General features: G+C 42.5%; 1 protein-coding gene across 1 annotated transcript; it reads left to right on the top strand.

Moving 5' to 3' along the window:
• The first annotated feature begins 833 nt into the window (after positions 1 to 833).
• LOC122930960 (putative claudin-24) lies at positions 834 to 1,510 on the top strand. Its single transcript, XM_044284759.1, has one exon. The coding sequence runs from the start codon at positions 834 to 836 to the stop codon at positions 1,431 to 1,433; it is 600 nt and encodes a 199-aa protein (XP_044140694.1). The 3' UTR covers positions 1,434 to 1,510.
• The last annotated feature ends 20,252 nt before the right edge of the window (positions 1,511 to 21,762 follow it).

Below are 21,762 nucleotides of genomic sequence, written 5' to 3'. Positions count from 1 at the left end.
CGACCATGTGCATGCCACCATTTTCTTTTTTCCTTCTATAGAAATATTTTATCCTTGCCCACAACATGGATAAGTATAGGACATGTTCTATTTTTGTTTGTGGGACAGCGGCATGGACATATGGATATGCTGATGCGGACAGCACACATTTTTTTGCTGCCTCATTGAAATGAATGGGTCCACATACAATCTGCAAAAAATGCGGATCGGATGCGGAACAAAAATACGGTTGTGTGCATGTGGCCTAATGAAAACCTTGTAAAATAGGATATACTTTTCTTTACCATTGTTTTACTTTTTTTTATACTCTAAAGCTTGTTTTACACCAACGTTAAATAGCTCTTTGGATCCAACATTGCCAAATGTTACCAGAATGCCCGCCAGAATAAAAAACACTGCACACTAGCGTAAAACTAGCCTAAAACATACCGTTTTTATTCTGATAATCATGTAATATGACTGTACTTAATGGTTATTGTAGTGAAAACTATTTTCAAGTGCTTTAAGGAATAATTTTCAAGAACAATCTTAAGTCTCTGATTGTTCCTTTTTCTTTTAAAGCAAGTGGGAAGATCTAATCTAGTGCTGCGATCTTTTTCAGAATACAAGACATTTTCATTGGTCTTTTTTTGTCATAAACTACGATAGCGCTGAGCTATAAATAGAAGGGATACAGGAAGAACAATAGTCCCTCACATGAACACTAAAATGCATTGATTTATTCCAAGCTGCCTACCGACTGGTATTTGAAAGCTTGTTTCTTGTAAGACAGCTGTCTTTCGCAAAAAGCTCCAACTAAAGTATAAAGAAAGGGCATCAAGAGTGAGCTTAAAATGGAGGTAGTACTCTGCTTCACCGAACTTGCAGGCCTTCTCCTGTCCCTCACTGGTTATGTGTGCTGCCTGGTGGCCTTATTCATTCCTCATTGGTTGACTTTTTCTTCAGGCATTCTCATCAACGAATATTACCTGCTTGGCTTGTGGCAAACATGCGTTGTTCAAGATGTGGGGTTTAGTGTTTGTCAAGAATATCTGACCTCAAGCCATCTTCCAGTCCTAATCCAAACGGGCCGGGTTCTTGTGTGTCTGTCTATCTTGATTGGGGCTTTAGGATTTATGGTCTCCACACCTGCACTGACCTGTGTGAAATGTCTCGACAGCACAGAAGGACATGTCAAAAAGATGCTGAACATACTTGGAGGACTCCTCTTTTCACTGGCAGGTACACTGACTTTCTTCACTGTGTCCTACTTTGCTTATGACACATTGATCAAATTTTGGGACCAAAATATCCCTAAAGACATTCCCCGATGGGAGTTTGGGAATGCAATGTACACTGGCTGGGTTGGTGGATTCTTCCTATTATCTGGTGGATGTGTCCTCATCTTCTCACAATTTCAGGTCACACAGGAAACTGAATTAAAATGGCTTTAAGCAGTCTATTTCAGGATTACAGTTTCTCTGTCATGAATTGCGTTTTAACAGTCGTCTGTTTTATAGTTCTTCTATGATTCCAGAGCTTTTATTTGTCCCCAGTTATATAAATCATATAATGGCAGATAGAACGGCTCACATATTTACCGCATGTGTTTCATGCTTTACAATTAGAGGGCTGGAAACAATAAGAGCTTTTGTGAAAGCCCTTTGCTCATATGTTTTCTCATTTAAAATGTCTGTAAGTAGAATTTTCTACTCAGTTAAAGATACATACGGCCGGAATGTACCCATAATAGTGACATAATGTCACATGAAATGGAATTCAAATTATTCTGAATCAATGGATATTTTGTGACTTTTGACGTTAACGGACTAAATACATAATCTCACGCATAACATTTTTACTGTTTTTCATAATGAATTAAATGTTCATGGCACTTCATAATTGGTGGTATGGTCAACCTTGGAACGACTCTATCATATGTTTATTAATATATCACAAGTTTATTCCTGCTATGTCAGCTATTGTGACATCACAAGGTTTAGTCATGTAAGCTGCAGTGACCTCACAGCACCTTCTGTGTTTCTCAGAGGTAAGCTGTTGTGACTTCGCAAGTAGGTTTCTGTCAGGTAGGCTGCTGTGGCATCACAATTGTGTTCCTGTCAGCTAAGTTGCTGTTCACAACTGGGTTTTAGTGAGGTAAGCTGCTGTGAGCTCACAATTGCAGTTCTGCAACCTAAGCTTTCGTGATGTCACCAGTGGGTTTCAGTCAGGTAAAAAGCTATGGCATCATAATGTTCTTTCAATCAAGTAACCTATTGTGACATCACCAATGTGTTTCTCTCTAGTAAGTTGCTGTAACATTGCAGCCAAATGAACTTCTGTGACATCACAAGCGTTTTTCCATCAGGCAACTGTTGTGACATCACAAGTGGTTTTCAGGCAAACTCAAAGGTGGCATACCATATGTACTATGGCATTTGCAGGGATCGTCAACTGTTACCCCTTTAGTGTAATAAGATTTTTTTTTTCTGGCAAAGATTAAAGATAGAAGAAAGTAAAAAAAAAACTATTAAATATGCAAAAATAAATAAAAAAATAACCCCATCTAGAAACAGTTCCCCAAGAAACAATTAACCTAAATTAGACATATAATATATCAAAAGTTATGGTAGACAATGACAAACACAAGTAGACATTCTAGATTAGGGAAATAATATAGCATCAGTAGAAAAAAAATTACAGAATGGAAAAAAAAGCGTATTCTTTACAGTTTTTTTTTTCCATTTTAAAAGGCTAAAATTCTAAAAGAGCCATAAGTTATATGTGTTACTCCCAAAAATGTAAAAAAAAAGAAAACACATAGCCATAATGCAAAAAAATAAAATAAAAAATAAATTGAACTGGTCCTTAACCAGTTAAACATGTTAAAAAAAATAACATATTTATCCCCTAGTGTGTTTGTGGTGTTAGGTTTCAACATCCATGGTACGATATGGTATTATTTCCTTCTAAGTAGTACATACCACAGGCTACAAGTACCAGCTGTCAGTCAGAGGTTAATGCCACCACAGATTATTTACTGATGTTTCCAGGACACAAATTCATGCCTCTTATAAGAATAATACCAAAAGAATTAACATTCCTTGTATACATGTCTGCTTTCAATTAATCCACTGAGCGTTTATATATATAAAATAAATAATACAATTTTTCTTTTATGTCTTATTGTCCCTTTGGAGTTTCTTTGCACCCCAATAGCAGATGTGGGCAGTCTTATGACAACATACAGTATATCCACTGTTCTGTAGTTAGATTAGAGATTGCTATTGGTGGTCTACATTATGCTCATTCATAGGGCGATTTTCTCACACTGCTCTGTTCGGGGTTCAGTACTGCTTTATTAGGGATCCGTTCTTTAAAGTTGAAACTATGCTTTCTACAGTGGATTACATGAAATAAAGCAAATATGGAAACAGATAGATAGATAGATAGATAGATAGATACTAAGAGACAATAGTGGCTCACCCTCTAAACCAGTGTTTCCCAACCAGTGTGCCTCCAGCTGTTGCAAAACTACAACTCCCAGCATGCCCGGACAGCCTTTGGCTGTGCGGGCATGCTGGGAGTTGTAGTTTTGCAACAGCTGGAGGCACACTGGTTGGGAAACACTGCTCTAAACTACTATGGGTTGGTGCTCACACTAATGCAGTGATTCACCCAATCACATTCAATAAGATAAGTATAATTAAGATAAGTGGGCACTCATCATCTGGTTCTATATCAATCAATGAGGATGTATATGTACGTTTAACTCAGACAGGTTTATTCACATCACATTATACTTAAAATACAAAAATTAGATAAAATATAGTAAAACGGTTTAAAACCCTACAGACCAGAAGTATAATGTCTGATACTGATAACTAATAGTACTTGTCCATGTGACCATACAGTATTGGAGATGTTTTTGACCAGAGTAGCTGTTAGTAATGACCAAAGTAGTTGTTAGTAATAGCTATTACATATATTTAGCTGTATAGCATTAGTCCCGCTTTAGGGGGTTATTTCTCTTGTAGATAGAAAGATTCAGATGATAAGTTGTTAGAATGTTAATATCATTTACAAATGGAGGTATCTATAGTCTCTCCTGGTGTTAAGTTCTTTTACTCACAACAGTGCAAAACGGAGACTAGTATTCCATTAACAGCATTAATGGTTATTCTCAATTGCCAAGACAGTGTTAATAGTTAATAATGGTTATATTGTTAGTTGCAGATACACCACAATCAGCAGACTTGTTTATCCTTATTCCAGTGAGTATTAATAGTAATGATGGAGATCACTTTATCTGAACTTTTACTCACTGTTCAGTTGGTTTGTGTCTTCCGGTGGCATCCCACCTGAGTTATCAATATCATTATATGTCTAGATCAGTGATGGTGAACCTTTTAGAGACCGAGTGCCCAAACTGCAACCCAAAACTCACTTATTTATTGCGAAGTGCCAACATGGCCATTTACTCTGAATACTAATATAACATATCTTTCATGTACTTTATCATTTATCTATAATAGCCTGCCTACATTCAGTGAGCTGTCTGTGCCATTCATAGCATGCCCTGTGCTGATAAATGGCAGAAAAAGTCTAAGGCATAGTGTTACACCTTGGACTTCTTCCAGGGTGCAGGTGCCCACAGAGAGGGCACTGAGTGCCGCCTCTGGCACCCGTGCCATAGGTTCACCATCACTGGTCTAGATAGAGATACTAGACAGATGATAGATTGTGATTTGTTTGTGACTTTTTTTTAAGTCTCAATGATAAATCTGGAGTGAAACTCATTAACATAGGTCACCACACCTACTTTTTTATTATTAAATTACATCTTTATTCTGTGCAAAATTACAATAATATACAATACATGATAATAACAGTAATAATCAATAAAAAAAATTATACCACCCCAACAGAGTCAAATACCACAGTACATCATAAAATACATCCCCAAAAACTTCCACTGGCCGTCAATGAGGGAGGATCCGGTGCCCCCCTGGGCATCGGCACACTGGGAAACTTCCCTGTAAGGTCTATGGCTAATCCACCCCTGGGCAGAGACATCAGAAGTCCAGGACTGGTGACAATTTGCAAAGTTGTCATAAAATTCTCTTATGCCTTCTCACCGTTGTCATTACCTGTGGTTGACTTGGCAAAATGTTACCCGGATCCTTTATTTATTTATTTATTTATTTTATATAAATTTCTAATTTTTGCTTTTTTACATTACCAGTCATATACAAACATCTCTCCATTTACAAAGATCATCTTTTAGTGTCAATAGCAATAACAAAAAAAAAGGAGATCTATCCATACATTGTATTTAATAGAATACAGACTTTAAATGAATACCCCTCCCTCCCTAGTCCCCTCTGGTTTTTAGCCTTGCTGCCTCTGGAGCCTAGCGGAGCCGGCGGGGAAACCCGCTGAGCTTTACAACATTATCATATAACCAAGTTAATGTTAAACATCATATGTTGCGTGGGAACTACGCTGGCCTGGGTCCTCCAGTTATGTCTAGTTTGCCCATGACCTTTCCCATCGTGCTAGCTGTTTTTTAGATAGACATGCCAATTTTTTTTTCGTAGCTCTTAGTCTTATCCATCAAGTTTTTCCATTGTACAATAGTAGGGGGGTCAAAAGAGCCCCATTTTCTTGCAATTAAAATTCTGGCTAATAACATGCCTTTTAGCCAGGCTATAAATTCATATCTAATGGCGTTATCAGCTCCCGGAGTTCCCAATATCGCAAACTCAATTCCTATTTCAGGTCTGTTACCCAGTTTGCTAGCCAATAGGTCATAGATCTCTAGCCAGTACTGCTATATTTTTGGGCAGCTCCAAATCATATGCTTAAAATCGGCCTGCCCAGATTGGCATTTTGGGCACGAAGATTTAGTTTTCCCATACATCCTTGCAATTTGTTGTGGAGCATAGTACAGCCGGTGTACTATGCTCCACAACAAATTGTTTCATGTTTCATCCGAAGTTGATTCGCTCATCCCTAATCAGGATCTATGGTGAGGGGCCCTTAGTACCCTGCACACACAAACACACACACTCTCCCAATTATAAATTCATGTACATTGATATATAGACACATCCTACACATATACCATACCTCCCAACTTTTTTAAATAAGGAAGAGTGACACTATGTGCGAATTTTTTCAGCACTAGGCCACGCCTCTAACTCCGCCCAAAACATAACTAAAAATCTAATCCCACCCGGTCCGCTAAACATAGTAATTATTCCCCCTTTGTGCCACTGCATTGTGCCCCCATTACAGATTATGTCCAGATATGTGCCATCTTCACAGCAGTTATGTCAGATATGTGCCCCTCACAGTAGTGATGCCCAGATATGTGCCCCCTCAGAGTAGCGATGCCCAGATATGTGTGACAATAATTATATATTGGGGGGCACACTAAGATAAATGGGGAGTGCAAATGTCATCAAAAGAAATTCATGTAACAACAAAGACTTAAAGAAGTCAAAGGACCACAATACTATGCACATCCAAACAGTAATAAAAATGTATATAAGAAAATTTTATGTCTTAGTTGTGGCGAAACCAACCTCGCCACAGTGTTTTGGAGGGGGCTGTTTTCCAGCCTCCTGCCCCAGGATTACGGCCTTTTGAGATACTTTTGCTAACTTTTAAACCCCTGAACCTATTCAAGTGAATTTTGGATAGGTTTGTCCCCAAGTTATACTGTTCAAATTGATGTAAGTTATATGTATGGACAATGTAACCTCACAAAGTTGTAACAATTTATAATAAGTGTAACTTGTCAGCTTGGGAGGAATATGCTGGGTGTGTTTCTATTGTCCCATTGTCCCATTGTGTGTTTAAATGGTGATGTCTGTCCTGTTGTCTCCACATGTGTATTGGCGATCTCCCCTTTGTCCTGAGAGATAATTGGATTGCCCTCGGTTGTCTCCGGGACAGAGAGGAGGAAACCATGATGCATTGTGGGGATGTGTTGTATCTGTTCTGTGTCGCAGTCTCCCTTCTGGTCCTATAGGGGGCATGAACGATTGGCTGCTGTACTTGCATTGTGTGTGTTGTAAGATATTGATTGGTTGGATTTCAAAACCCGGTGGGCAGTACTAGGTTTGTTTTTTATGAATAAAAGGGGCTGTACCTGAAGTACAGTCAGAGCACTGCTTGACCCTCAACACGGAGCCTTGTCTTGTTATTGGGGGGATTCCCTGTATGCTGTTAGAGACTGATTGCCAGGAGTGTAAGCTGATGTATGCTTTTCCTGTTCGTCGTCTAGCAGCTATTCGCGAGGTTCCAGTTTGGAGTGCTATTTTGTATCCAGTTCGGGAGTTTGGTGTTCTGCAGTAGCTGTGCCTGTCTCTCGGAAAGGGACATATCGCCTAAACGGATTTTAACCCCTTGTCTGCTGAAACGGTCCGTTACATTAGTGTTGTCCAATAAAATTGTCTTTTATACATTTCTATTACTGTTTGGTTATGCATAGTATTGTGGTCCTTTGACTTCTTCAGGTCTTTGTTGTTACATGATTCCCATATATGTGCCCCCTTAGAGTAGCAATGCCCATATATGTGCCCCCTCACAGTAGCTATGCCCAGATATGCGCCCCCTCACAGTAGTTATAGCCAGATATGTGCCCCCTCACAGTATTTATGCCCAGATATGTGCCCCCTCACAGTAGTTATGCCCAGATATGTGCCCCCTCACATTAGCTGCCAGAGAGTGGGACATACCTCCCCCGGACAGAGGGACAGCCACTGAAATCCGGGATTGTCCCGCCAGATGCGTGAATGTTGAGAGGTATAACATCATTAAGTTCCTCCAATGGTCTTAAAGGCTATTTTTTCTTATGGTTTTATGGTGATAGCTAATTCCTATCAGTATATACAGTTGCAAGAAAAAGTATGTGAACCCTTTGGAATGATATGGATTTCTGCACAAATTGGTCATAAAATGTGATCTGATCTTCATCTAAGTCACAACAATAGACAATCACAGTCTGCTTAAACTAATAACACAAATAATTAAATGCTACCATGTTTTTATTGAACACACCATGTAAACATTCACAGTGCAGGTGGAAAAAGTATGTGAACCCCTAGACTAATGACATCTCCAAGAGCTAATTGGAATGAGGTGTCAGCCAACTGGGGTCTAATCAATGAGATGAGATTGGAGGTGTTGGTAACAGCTGCCCTGCCCTATAAAAACCACACACCAGTTCTGGGTTTGCTTTTCACAAGAAGCATTGCCTGATGTGAATGATGCTTCGCACAAAAGAGCTCTCAGAAGACTTACGATTAAGAATTGTTGACTTGAATAAAGCTGAAAAGGGTTATAAAAGTATCTCCAAAAGCCTTGCTGTTCATCAGTACACGGTAAGACAAATTGTCTATAAATGGAGAAAGGTCAGCACTGCTGCTACTCTCCCTAGGAGTGGCCGTCCTGTAAAGATGACTGCAAGACCACAGCGCAGACTGATCAATGAGGTGAAGAAGAATCCTAGAGTGTCAGCTAAAGACTTACAAAAGTCTCTGGCATATGCTAGCGAATCTACGATACGTAAAACACTAAACAAGAATGGAATTCATGGGAGGAAACCACAGAGGAACCTACTGCTGTCCCCAAAAAAAACATTGCTGCATGTTTACAGTTTGCACAAGAGCACCTGGATGTTCCACAGCAGTACTGGCAAAATATTCTGTGGACAGCTGGAATCAAAGTTGATTTGTCTGGAAGAAACACACAAAACTATGTGTGGAGAAAAAGAGGCACAGCACACCAACATCAAAACCTCATCCCAACTGTGAAGTATGGTGGTTTGGGGCTGCTTTGCTGCGCCAGGACCTGGACAGATTGCCATCATCGAAGGAAAAATTAATTCCCAAGTTTATCAAGACATTTTGCAGGAGAACTTAAGGCCATCTGTCCACCAGCTGAAGCTCAACAGAAGATGGATGTTGCAACAGGACAACGACCCAAAGCATAGAAGTAAATCAACAATAGAATGGCTTAAACAGAAGGGCATGCAATTGTCCACCTCTGAGACCCTTGTATGTGCTTAGCAGTTAGGGTGAGCTCTTAGGGTTTTACAGGGGTCACCTTTATGTTCCTTAGTTTGGGATCAAGCCAGTCGGATGTTTATCCATAACTTCCAGCTATCTGCAATATCATCCGTGACACTTGGATGAAGATCAGATCACATTTTATGACCAATTTGTGCAAAAATCCATATCATTCCAAAGGGTTCACATACTTTTTCTTGCAACTGTACATTATCAGTGCTGTGCCTCCTACACCACTACCATCTGTTCAGTTTCTTCCAGTATTCTGACCACAGGATCCCTGTGCACTGTAGGAGTGGAAGAAGTAAGAACTGAGCAGTGTCCAGAATGCAACTGTAAGAGGGGTCTAGGGGGCGCTCTAATTCCCTTTTAACGTTCTGTTCTCTAACGTCCTGCCGTGCGTGCACACTAAGTCTGAGACTCGATATGCTGTATATATTTATTGTACACTACAGAGTCTTTCACAGTCAACAGTCAATGTATTTTATATATATATATATATATATATATATATATATAGGAGAAGTATATAGTGGGCTCAGCATGCATGTTGGTACTTGCATCCCTGAATCCGATGAAAGCTGTAATGGCACCGGACAGGGTTAAAAGCAGAGTGTGCTTGGCGTGCATGCTGTACCTGCGCTCCCTGGACTTTGTGTGGCTGTCATGTCCCATAACAGGTAGAAACTAGTGTTAGGGACCATTAATGGAGGCGACCTTGACGTGGTGAGTGGCTTATTACGCTTTGGCCAAAATGTACACCGATGCCTCATTCAACATCCAGCATAGAGGCAGGGCATAGTGCTGGTTGCAGAGTGCGATTGCATTTGTGTTTTTGCATTTGTATCTGCATTTCGTCATAGCAATGTGCACTTGCATATAGGGCTGTGCTGACTGAACCCCCCACATTTTTTTCTTTGTAATATATATATATATATATATATATATATATATATATATATATATATATACACATATATATATATATATATATATACACACTAATAAAAATATATATAGATGATATAAATATAATGCTATGTCTACACAATATAACACACTATAAAAAACCACATCCTCTAAATATCACTACTCCCACCCAATGTACAATTACCTAGCACACACATATCGGCGGCCCCTCCACCACCTATTATATGAATACAAATACACACCAATATATTCTATACCTAATGCTATATGGGTTACAGGGGTATCTTGGGGACAATGCACAGCACAATACAGGAGCAAAAGAGGTTAATGCAGTGCATAGAAGGGGTGAAGAATGAGTTGGGACAGGGGGGGTTAAAAAGGGAGATGGTGGTAGGGCAGCAGTGCTCAGGGAATGCAGGGCTTTGCACAGTGTCCATAGAAGGGAGTTAACTGAGGCAGCAGGGAGAGGAGTTAAGTAGGAGGTACTAGGCAAGGCAGGGGGTGGAGAATACTGAGCCATCCCGAGTTTAGGAAGCTGTTGTCTGTCCGTGCAGGGAAGGTTCTTGATGCTGGTTAAGTGTGTGTAGGGCAGGAGTCCGGTGTCCAGTTGCCCGGTCAGTTTACCTCCCCAGCAGGCGCACATGATTTGGGCCCATGTGCGCCTGCAAGGGTATCTTTAAGGGCGACAGTATATAACACTAACCCCCCACAGTGCCCCGCCACTTTAAAATTGGACCTCCACAGCAACCCATCCCTTTAACTATGACCTCCACAGCAGCCCTCCCTTTTAATAGTGAGTTTCACAGGAGGGGCCCGCCCCCTTAACAGTGACCTCACAGTACCCTGCTGCCTTAACAGTGACCTCCATAGCAGTTGCCCCTTTAATAGTGGCTCCTGCCCCTTTAACAGCGACCTCGACAGCAGCCTGCCCCTTTATTGCTAGTGCTACACGATGACGTGTCGTGCAACATTTTCTCTTAACAATTTTTATAATGATAGTGTGAGGAATATGGATTAATATTTACTGTCAGCCATGTCCCCACACCAGCCATCAGCTGAAAGGTAGCAGAAGTAGTGAGCTCCACAGGGGGGCCCTGCTTCAAAGCCAGCAGGTGGCAGAGGACCTCTAGCAGTCCACCAATGTTTACAAATCTTCACACTTCCATTCATTCAGCCAGCCAGGAACCCAGCTAATGGAACAGGAAAATCCTTTCTACAGGAGGTCTAGTCCATTCCCTAGTTCAATGGAAATTATCAGACCACCGGCGGTGGGATGCCACGGAAGGGAGATATACATGTCTCCTCACAGAAACTAAATAACAGTACCATGCTTGGACTCTACTTGTAGCCAAAACCCAGGCGGGTCTGTTGGTCCCAGAACCATCTACGTTGGTCCCAGAACCATCTACCTGTGACCTTCTGGTCTGAAGCTATGAACCCTAAAGGGTTTTGTGGGTCATTGAGCTGCCAGGATCAGCAGGGACGGGGGGACCCTTCCCAGAGGCAGGAAGAGGAGGAGCCAGCTACAGTTTAAAAGGCATGTGCCAGCATGCGGGCGTGTCCTTTCTCTGAAGAAGGGTCATATCGTGCCATGTGTTTAGAGCAGGGTTTCTCAACTCCGGTCCTCGGGACCCTCCTACCAGTCATGTTTTCAGGATTTCCTTAGTATTGAGCAGGTGATATAATTAGTGTCAATGCATCAGGACTTACCACAGGTATTCATTCTGTGGGATAGTCTCAAATCCAGACTGGTAGGTGGGTCCCGAGGACCGGAGTTGAGAAACCCTGGTTTAGAGGGACCTGAAACCTGCTGACATCACTGCCCTCCATGTGAATACAGCTAAGAACTCATCACAACCCAAAAGGACTCATCCATCTGCTAAACTGACTTTTGTTCTGCTCAACCCTGTTTGCACCATACCACCTGTATTTGTGGTATAATTTGATCTTGTGCTGTCTTGTATCTAGATCACGAATCCTCGCGTCCGTGTTTCGGCCCAGCAATACGCTACCGTGGGTTGGTTTCTTACCTTATATAATCCTGTTAGCGGACCCGGCTTATATCAAACAAGGAACTGGTGGCAGTCTTTCCGGGCTGAAAACGCGCTGTTTCACTGGGGCAGTAAAAAGGCTCTCTCAGCTTGTTGCCTATCTGTGCCCCTGTGGACAGGAGGAGTCTGTGAAAACTGTACCAAGACTGACCTTACCCGCTCCTCCAGGAGGGTGTAACGTCACGCCTTGGTAACCAGTGACCATACCATTTCTCGTGAGCTTGACAAGGTTGACATCCGACTTCAGTCGGGGTACGAGAGGTACGGTATTCGTCACAAATAGGCTATGGTGTCGCACTGCGACATGTTGCGACTGTGACACAACAGTTGCAAAAAATCCATCCAAGATGGATTTTTCTGCGACTGTCACATCGCAGTCGCAGTATGTCATATGTCGCAGTGCAACAACATAAACTATTTTAAAAATGTTTACGCAACATAAGTGTCACGCGACGCATGTAGCAGTATAGTTGTGCCCTATGTGTCATGCGACTTATTGTCATCGTGTAGCCCTAGCCTAAAGCTGACCTACAGTAGTAAAGAAAAATGGCTGGGGTGTTGTGGAAACCTGGAGTAAAACTGTGTGTATGTCGAGACTAAGGGCATGCAAGCTTCTATTGGCTGATAACGGACATGTGACCGTGTGTATGGCAGTTAGGATATGAAGAGAAAGACTTGCAGGCTTGTATTGGCTAATGCAGGTAATTTTTTGGGAATATCTTAGGAACGGTAGGTCCTAAAGAGCTGTGACCCCACAAGATTTATTTCCAGGTAGCAAGGGATGTGTATACAATGTTTTGTTGAAATCGATGGTTGCATTCTTGAGTGATCGTGGAACATACACGACAGCGTGTTCCAGTACCTGCCAATATTCTGCAACTTCGCACAGCTATTGAAGAGGAGTGGACCAACATTCCACAATCAACAACTGGATCAACTCTATGCGACAGAGATGTGTTGCAATGGGAGATGCAAATGGTGCCCACACCAGATACTTACTGGTTTTCTGAGCCCCTCCCCCCCAGTAGGGCAAAACTGTGCACATTTGAGAATGGCCTTTTATAGTGGGCAGTCTTAGGCACACCTGTGCAATATTCATGCTGTCTAATCAGCACCTTAATATGCCACACCTGTGAGGTGGGATGGATTATCCTGGCAAAGGAGAAGTGCTCACTAACACAGATTTAGACAGATTTGTGAACAATATTTGAGAGTAATGGGTCTTTTGTGTATGTAGAAAATGTTTCAGATCTTTGAGTTCAGCTCATGAAAAATGGAAGCAAAAAGAAAGTGTTGCGTTTATATTTTTGTTCAGTATATATATATTACTAGCAGAAGGACCTGGCTTCGCATGAGTATATTTCATCTATTGAATTTTAAATTACCATTACAGTGACCTCTACAGTACACGCCCCTTAAACAATAACCGCCACAGTGACCACATGTTTAACAGTGACCTGCCCAGTGCCTGCCCCTTTAACAGTGATCTCCACAGTGCCCACCTTTTTAACAGTGACCTCCACAGTGCCTGCCCCTTTAACAGTGAACAACACAGTGCCCGCCCCTTTAACAGTGTCTTTCACAGTTCCCGCCCCTTTAACAGTGACCTCCGCAGTGCCTACCCCTTTAACAGTGACCTCCACAGTGCTCGCCCCTTTAACAATGAACTCCACAGCGCCTGTCTGTTTAATAGTGGCCCCTGCCCCCCATGCATGTAGCAGTGTAGTTGTCATATGACTGAATATTTAAGGACCTGCGAACTGCTAAAACCTGTGATCAGTTGTTATGGCAACCTGGAGTAGGATCTGCGAGCTTCTATTGGCTAATAAGGGACATGTGACCGTGTAAATGGCAGTCCAGATTTAAGTGAAAGGCTTGCTGGCTTCTATTGGCTAATGCAGGTCATTTTGGGGGAATATCTCAGGAACGGTAAGTCCTAGAGAGCTGAGACTAAAACCTTCCCGGACACCCGATGTACCTGTGTGCCAAATTTGGTGAAGATATGTCCAGTCGTTTGGTCGCGCATAAATAACGTCTAGACAGACAGAAACTCATTTTTCTATATATAAGAAACTAGCAGAAGGACCCGGCTTCACACGGGTATATTACATCTATTTCATTTTGTGTTTCCGTGTGTCGTAAAATGATATCAACAGTTTCCCCCATAAAAGTGACCTCTACAGTACACGCCCTTTTAACAATGATCTCCACAGTGCCCACCACTTTAACAGTGACCTCCACAGTGCCCGCACCTTTAACAGTGACCTTCGTAGTGGCTGCCCCTTTAACAGTGACTTCCACAGTGCCCGCCCCTTTAACAGAAACTTCCACAGTGCCCGCCCCTTTAACAGTGACCTGCACAGTACTTGCCCCTTTAACAATGACCTCCACAGTGCCTGCCCCTTTAACACTGACCACCACTTTAACAGTGACCTCTACAGTGCCCGCCCCTTTAACATTGACCACCCCTTTAACGGTCACCTTTTTTAACCACATTAACCCCGCTAGCTAAAACCCCCTTAATGACCAGGCCACTTTTTACACTTCTGCACTACACTACTTTCACCGTTTATTGCTCGGTCATGTAACTTACCACCCAAATGAATTTTACCTCCTTTTCTTCTCAGTAATAGAGCTTTCATTTGGTGGTATTTTATTGCTGCTGACATTTTTACTTTTTTTTTTATTAATTGAAATTTAACAATTTTTTTGCAGAAAAATGACATTTTTCACTTTCAGCTGTAAAATTTTGCAAAAAAAACGACATCCATATATACATTTTTTGCTAAATTTATTGTTCTACATGTCTTTGATAAAAAAAAATGGTTTGGGTAAAAGTTATAGCGTTTACAAACTAAGGTACAAAAATGTGAATTTCCGCTTTTTGAAGCAGCTCTGACTTTTCCAATTTTTTTATACAAAGTTGGCATTTGACCAAGATATTTATCTCACCCAGCATGGGTATATGTAAAATGACACCCCAAAACACATTCCCCAACTTCTCCTGAGTACGGCGATACCAGATGTGTCACACTTTTTTGCAGCCAAGGTGGGCAAAGGGGCACATATTCCAAAGTGCACCTTTCGGATTTCGCAGGCCATTTTTTACACATTTTGATTGCAAAGTACTTCTCACACATATGGGCCCCTAAATTGCCGGGGCAGTATAACTACGCCACAAGTGACCCCATTTTGGAAAGAAGACACCCCAAGGTATTCCGTGAGGGGCATGGCGAGTTCCTAGAATTTTTTATTTTTTGTCACAAGTTAGCGGAAAATGATGATTTTTTTAATTTTATTTTTTTTCCTTACAAAGTCTCATATTCCACTAACTTGCGACAAAAAATAAAAAATTCTAGGAACTCGCCATGCCCCTCACGGAATACCTTGAGGTGTCTTCTTTCCAAAATGGGGTCACTTGTGGCGTAGTTATACTGCCCTGGTAATTTAGGGGCCCATATGTGTGAGAAGTACTTTGCAATCAAAATGTGTAAAAAATGGCCTGCGAAATCCGAAAGGTGCTCTTTGGAATGTGGGTCCCTTTGCCCACCTAGGCTGCAAAAAAGTGTGACACATCTGGTATCGCCGTACTCAGGAGAAGTTGGGGAATGTGTTTTAGGGTGTCATTTTACATATACCCATGCTGGGTGAGAGAAATATCTTGGCAAAAGACAACGTTTCCAATTTTTTTGTACAAAGTTGGCATTTGACCAAGATATTTATCTCACCCAGCATGGGTATATGTAAAATACCCTCACGGAATACCTTGGGGTGTCTTCTTTCCGAAATTGGGTCACATGTGGGGTATTTATACTGCCCTGGCATTTTAGGGGCCCTAAAGCGTGAGAAGAAGTCTGGAATATAAATGTCTAAAAAAATTTACGCATTTGGATTCCGTGAGGGGTATGGTGAGTTTATGTGAGATTTTATTTTTTGACACAATTTAGGGTACTTTCACACTTGCGTTTTGGAGCCTTACAGGGGGGTGATCAATGACAGGGTGGTGATCAATGACAGGGAAGTGATCAGGAAGTCTATATGCGTGATCACCCCCTTGTCATTGATCACCCCCCTGTAAGGCTCCATTCAGACATCCGCATGTGTTTTGCGGATCCGATCCATGTATCAGTGGATCTGTAAAAATCATACGGACGTCTGAATGGAGCCTTACAGGGGGGTGATCAATGACAGGGTGGTGATCAATGACAGGGAAGTGATCAGGAAGTCTATATGCGTGATCACCCCCTTGTCATTGATCACCCCCCTGTAGGGCTCCATTCAGACATCCGCATGTGTTTTGCGGATCCGATCCATGTATCAGTGGATCCGTAAAAATCATACGGACGTCTGAATGGAGCCTTACAGGGGGGTGATCAATGACAGGGAAGTGATCGGGAAGTCTATATGCGTGATCACCCCTCTGTCATTGATCACCCCCCTGTAAGGCTCCATTCAGACATCCGCATGTGTTTTGCGGATCCGATCCATGTATCAGTGGATCCGTAAAAATCATACGGACGTCTGAATGGAGCCTTACAGGGGGGTGATCAATGACAGGGGGGTGATCAGGGAGTCTATATGGGGTGATCAGGGGTGATCAGTGGTTCATAAGGGGTTAATAAGTGACAGGGGTGTGGTGTGGTGTAGTGTAGTGTTTTGTGGTACTTTACACAGCTACCTGTGTCCTCTGGTGGTCGATCCAAACAAAAGGGACCATCAGAGAACCAGGTAGCAGGTATATTAGACGCTGTTATCAAAACAGCGTCTAATATACCTGTTAGGGGTTAAAAAAATCACATCTCCAGCCTGCCAGCGAGCGATCGCCGCTGGCAGGCTGGAGATCCACTCGCTTACCTTCCGTTCCTGCGAGCGCGCGCGCCTGTGTGCGCGCGTTCACAGGAAATCTCGGCTCTTGCGAGATGACGCGTATATGCGTCACTCTGCGCAGGGCTGCCGCCTCCGGACCGCACGTCTGCGTTAGGCGGTCCGGAGGTGGTTAAGGACCTGCGACTTGCTGAAACCTGTGATCAGTTGTTATGTAAACCTGGAGTAGGACCTGCGAGCTTCTATTGACTAATAAGGGACATGTGACTGTGTAAATGGCAATTCGGATCTAAGGGAAAGGCTTGCTGGCTTCTTTTGGTTAATGCAGATAATTTTTGGGGAATATCTCAGAAACGGTAAGTCCTAGAGAGCTGAGACCTGGTCTAAAACCTTCCCGGACACCTGATGTACCTATATACCAAATTTGGTGAAGATCGGTCCATAAAGAACGTCCAGATAGACAGACAGACGTCTAGACAGACAGAAACTCATTTTTATATATATAAAGAGATATACAGTACAGACCAAAATTTTGGACACACCTTCTCATTCAAAGAGTTTTTTTTATTTTCATGACTATGAAAATTGTAGATTCACACTGAAGGCATCAAAACTATGAATTATATTCATAACAAAAAAGTGTGAAACAACTGAAAATATGTCATATTGTAGGTTCTTCAAAGTAGCCATCTTTTGCTTTAATTACTGCTTTGCACACTCTTGGCATTCTCTTTATGAGCTTCAAGAGGTAGTCACCTGAAATGGTTTTCACTTCACAGGTGTGCCCTGTCAGGTTAAATAGGTGGGATTTCTTGCCTTATAAATGGGGTTGGGACCATCAGTCGCATTGTGGAGAAGTCAGGTGGATACACAGCTGATAGTCCTACTAAATAGACTGTTAGAATTTGTATTATGGCAAGAAAAAAGCAGCTAAGTAAAGAAAAACGAGTGGCCATCATTACTTTAAGAAAGAGAATGCCAAGAGTGTGCAAAGCAGTAATCAAAGCAAAAGGTGGCTACTTTGAAGAACCTAGAATATGACATATTTTCAGTTATTTCACTTTTTTTTTTGTTATGTATATAATTCCACATGTGTTAATTCATAGTTTTGATGCCTTCAGTGTGAATCTACAATTTTCCTAGTCATGAAAATAAAGAAAACTCTTTGAATGAGAAGGTGTGTCCAAACATTTGGTCTGTAATGTACATATCTGAGCACTTTTCTCTACAGCAACAAAATATAGAGTAGCCATCTGTGTAAGAAGCTATAGGCACCCTCTTGTGTAGCCAAGTGAAATGCACCCTGTGCAACCGCACAGGGCACCCACCCCTAAGTCGGGCCCAGTTTATATGTAACATAGTGCATAAGGCTGAAAAAAGACATTTGTCCATCCAGTTTGGCCTGTCATCCTGCAAGTTGATCCAGAGGAAGGGAAAAAAAACCTGTGAGGTAGAAGCCAATTTTCTCCACTTTAGGGGAATAAAGAATTCCTTCCCGACTCCAATCAGGCAATCAGAATAACTCCCTGGATCAACGACCCCTCTCTAGTAGCTATAGGCTGTAATATTATTATGCTCCACAAATACATCCAGGCCCCTCTTGAATTCCTTTATTGTACTCACCATCACCACCTCCTCAGGCAGAGAGTTCCATAGTCTCACTGCTCTTACCGTAAAGAATCCTCTTCTATATTTGTGTACAAACCTTCTTTCCTCCAGACGCAGAGGATGTCCCCTTGTCACAGTCACAGTCCTGGGGATAAATAGATGATGGAATAGATCTCTGTACTGACCCCTGATATATTTATACATATTAATTAGATCACCCCTCAGTCGTCTTTTTTCTAAAGTGAATAACCTTAATTTTGATAATCTTTCAGGGTACTGTAGTTGCCCCATTCCAGTTATTACTTTAGTTGCCCTCCTATGAACCCTCTCCAGCTCTGCTATGTCTGCCTTGTTCACAGGAGTCCAGAACTGTAGACAGTACTCCATGTGTGGTCTGACTAGCGATTTGTAAAGTGGTAGGACTATGTTCTTATCACGGGCATCTATGCCCCTTTTGATGCAACCCATTATCTTATTGGCCTTGGCAGCAGCTGCCTGACACAGTTTTTTGCAGCTTAGTTTGCTGTTTATTAAAATTCCTAGATCCTTTTCCATGTCAGTGTTACCGAGTGTTTTACCATTTAGTATGTACGGGTGACTTGCATTATTCCTTCCCATGTGCATAACCTTACATTTGTCAGTGTTAAACCTCATCTGCCACTTATCTGCCCAAGCCACCAATCTATCCAGATCCCTCTGTAGTAGTATACTGTCCTCTTCAGTGTTAATTACTTTACACAGTTGTCACGGAAGGTGTACAGGAAACTAGAAGACACAAAATGAATATCCGACTCACTGGATCCAAAACTAAGGAACAAAAGGGAGAGCCCTGTATCAGACCTGGCTCTCTCCCTGACTGCTCAGCCTATGCGAAAATCCCAATGGTAGATGATCGCATATCCTCGTACCTCGACTGTATAACACCTGAACACCCTATAATAGTGAGGGGACACGGCCACCGGCTTCCTACACTTGATACGGAGGGAGTCAGGGTCACCTGGGATCCAGCAAACAGAAAAATACAAATGAATGAACAAAACTTATCTGTAGAAGACTCAGAAGTAGGATCAGCATGCACACACTCCAGGAAGGAATATAAACCGCAAAGTGAAGCAGTCTGGGAAGGGATTTAAAGGGATGCAATCAGTGCAACTACATGACAGCTGAGAGAGGCTAACGAGATGAGAAAATGAAAGCAAAACAAAAGGAAGCTCAAGGAGGAGGTTCTGAAAGGAACGAGGCAGGTCCGTAATGAAGTCCATGGACAGAGGAAGTGTCCAAGGACGGGAAGGAATGGGTAAGGGAAGGAGAGGACCTGATGGCCGTGAATGAGGGACTTTGGCACGAGCGCAGGTCTCGCAGGCTGCCACAAAACCCTCAACCGACTTACGAAGTGCCGGCCACCAGAATCTCTGAGCGATGAGATCCACTGTGGCTCCTGCCCCCGGGTGCCCAGCAAGGACAGTATCGTGGTGTTCCTTAAAAATCTTGTGTCTTAAAGCGAGAGGCACAAACAACCTCCCAGGAGGACAAAGATCAGGAGTCTCTGACTGGGCTACCTGAACCTCTGCCTCCAATTCAGGATAAAGAGCAGAGACCACCACACCTTCAGCCAAAATGGGACCCGGGTCTTCAAAATTCCCACCTCCCGGAAAACAACGTGACAGGGCATCCGCCTTCACATTCTTAACCCCAGGGCGGAACGTGACAACAAAATTAAACCTGGAAAAGAACAAAGACCATCTGGCCTGTCTCGGGTTCAGACGCTTGGCTGACTCCAAGTAGGCCAGATTCTTATGGTCAGTAAACACCATAATAGGGTGTCTGGCTCCCTCTAGCCAATGGCGCAATTCCTCAAAAGCCAACTTGATGGCTAACAACTCCCTATCTCCCACATCGTAATTTCTCTCTGCGGAGGAGAGTTTCTTCAAGAAAAAGGCACACGGTCGCCATTTGGCAGGAGAGGGACCCTGAGACAAGACCGCACCCACACCCACCTCAGAAGCATCAACCTCAACTATGAAGGGTAGAGAAATATCAGGTTGTACCAAGATGGGAGCGGAAGCAAAACTCTCCTTGATATTAGAAAAGGCCTTACGCGCCTCTACCGACCAGGAGGAAAAATCTACCCCCTTTCTAGTCATATCAGTGAGTAATCAGTGAGGAATAATTCAAAATAAACTTCCTGTAATAATTGGCAAAGCCCAAAAAACGCATCAGCGCCTTCTGATTCTCAGGAAGCTCCCACTCGAGCACAGCGCGGACCTTTTCGGGGTCCATGCGAAAACCAGAAGCGGAGAGAAGAAACCCCAGAAATTGAATTTCTGGAACCGCAAACACACATTTTTCCAGTTTAGCGTACAATTTATTCTCCCGCAGGATGAGCAAGACCTGACGTAAGTGTTCCTTATGAGTTTTGAAATCAGGAGAAAAAATCTAAATGTCATCTAGATACACTAATACAAATTTCCCCATTAAATGATAAAAAATTCTGTTCACAAAATGCTGAAAGACGGCTGGAGCATTCATCAAACCAAAACGCATAACTAAATTCTCAAACTGGCCCTCAGGGGTATTGAAGGCCGTCTTCCATTCGTCTCCTTCTCTGACCCTGACCAGGTTGTATGCCCCTCTTAGATCCAACTTGGAAAAAACTTTAGCCCCAACAATCTGGTTAAACAGGTCCGGGATCAGAGGAAGCGGATAACGGTCACGAATTGTGATACTGTTCAGCTCCCTGAAATCCAGACATGGTCTTAAAGAACCATCTTTTTTCTTAACAGAGAAAAAACCAGCGGCAACAGGTGACTTCGAGGGTCGTATGTGTCCCTTTCCCAGACTCTCGGAGATATAAGCACGCATAGCGACCCTTTCAGATTGGGAGAGATTGTATAAACGAGATTTAGGCAGCTTGGCGCCTGGGGTGAGATTAATAGGGCAATCGTACTCCCTGTGCGGGGGCAAGTCCTGAACACCACTCTCAGAGAAGACATCCTAAAATTCAGAGAGAAAAGATGGTACAGTCTTAGTAGAAACCTCAGAAACAGATGTCGTGAGACAATTCTCTCTGCAAAAGTCACTCCAACCATTTATTTGCCTCGCTTGCCAATCAATGGTGGGGTTATGTTTAGTGAGCCAGGGTAGCCCCAACACAAGAGGAGTAGGCAACCCGCTAAGGACGAAACATGACACATGCTCAACATGAGCATCACTCACAATCAAACGGATATTGTGAACTATGCTCTTTAACGATTTCTGAGAAAGTGGAGCGGAATCAATAGCAAAAACAG

Source organism: Bufo gargarizans, chromosome 3 (genome assembly GCF_014858855.1).
Source record: "Bufo gargarizans isolate SCDJY-AF-19 chromosome 3, ASM1485885v1, whole genome shotgun sequence".
Lineage (NCBI taxonomy): Eukaryota > Metazoa > Chordata > Amphibia > Anura > Bufonidae > Bufo > Bufo gargarizans.
The sequence above is the reverse complement of the archived record's forward strand: the minus strand, read 5'-3'. Positions and strand labels throughout refer to the sequence as shown.

Bases quoted from the DNA above. Each gene is read 5' to 3' on its own strand.
- LOC122930960 (XM_044284759.1), top strand. From the start codon at position 834: ATGGAGGTAGTACTCTGCTTCACCGAACTTGCAGGCCTTCTCCTGTCC.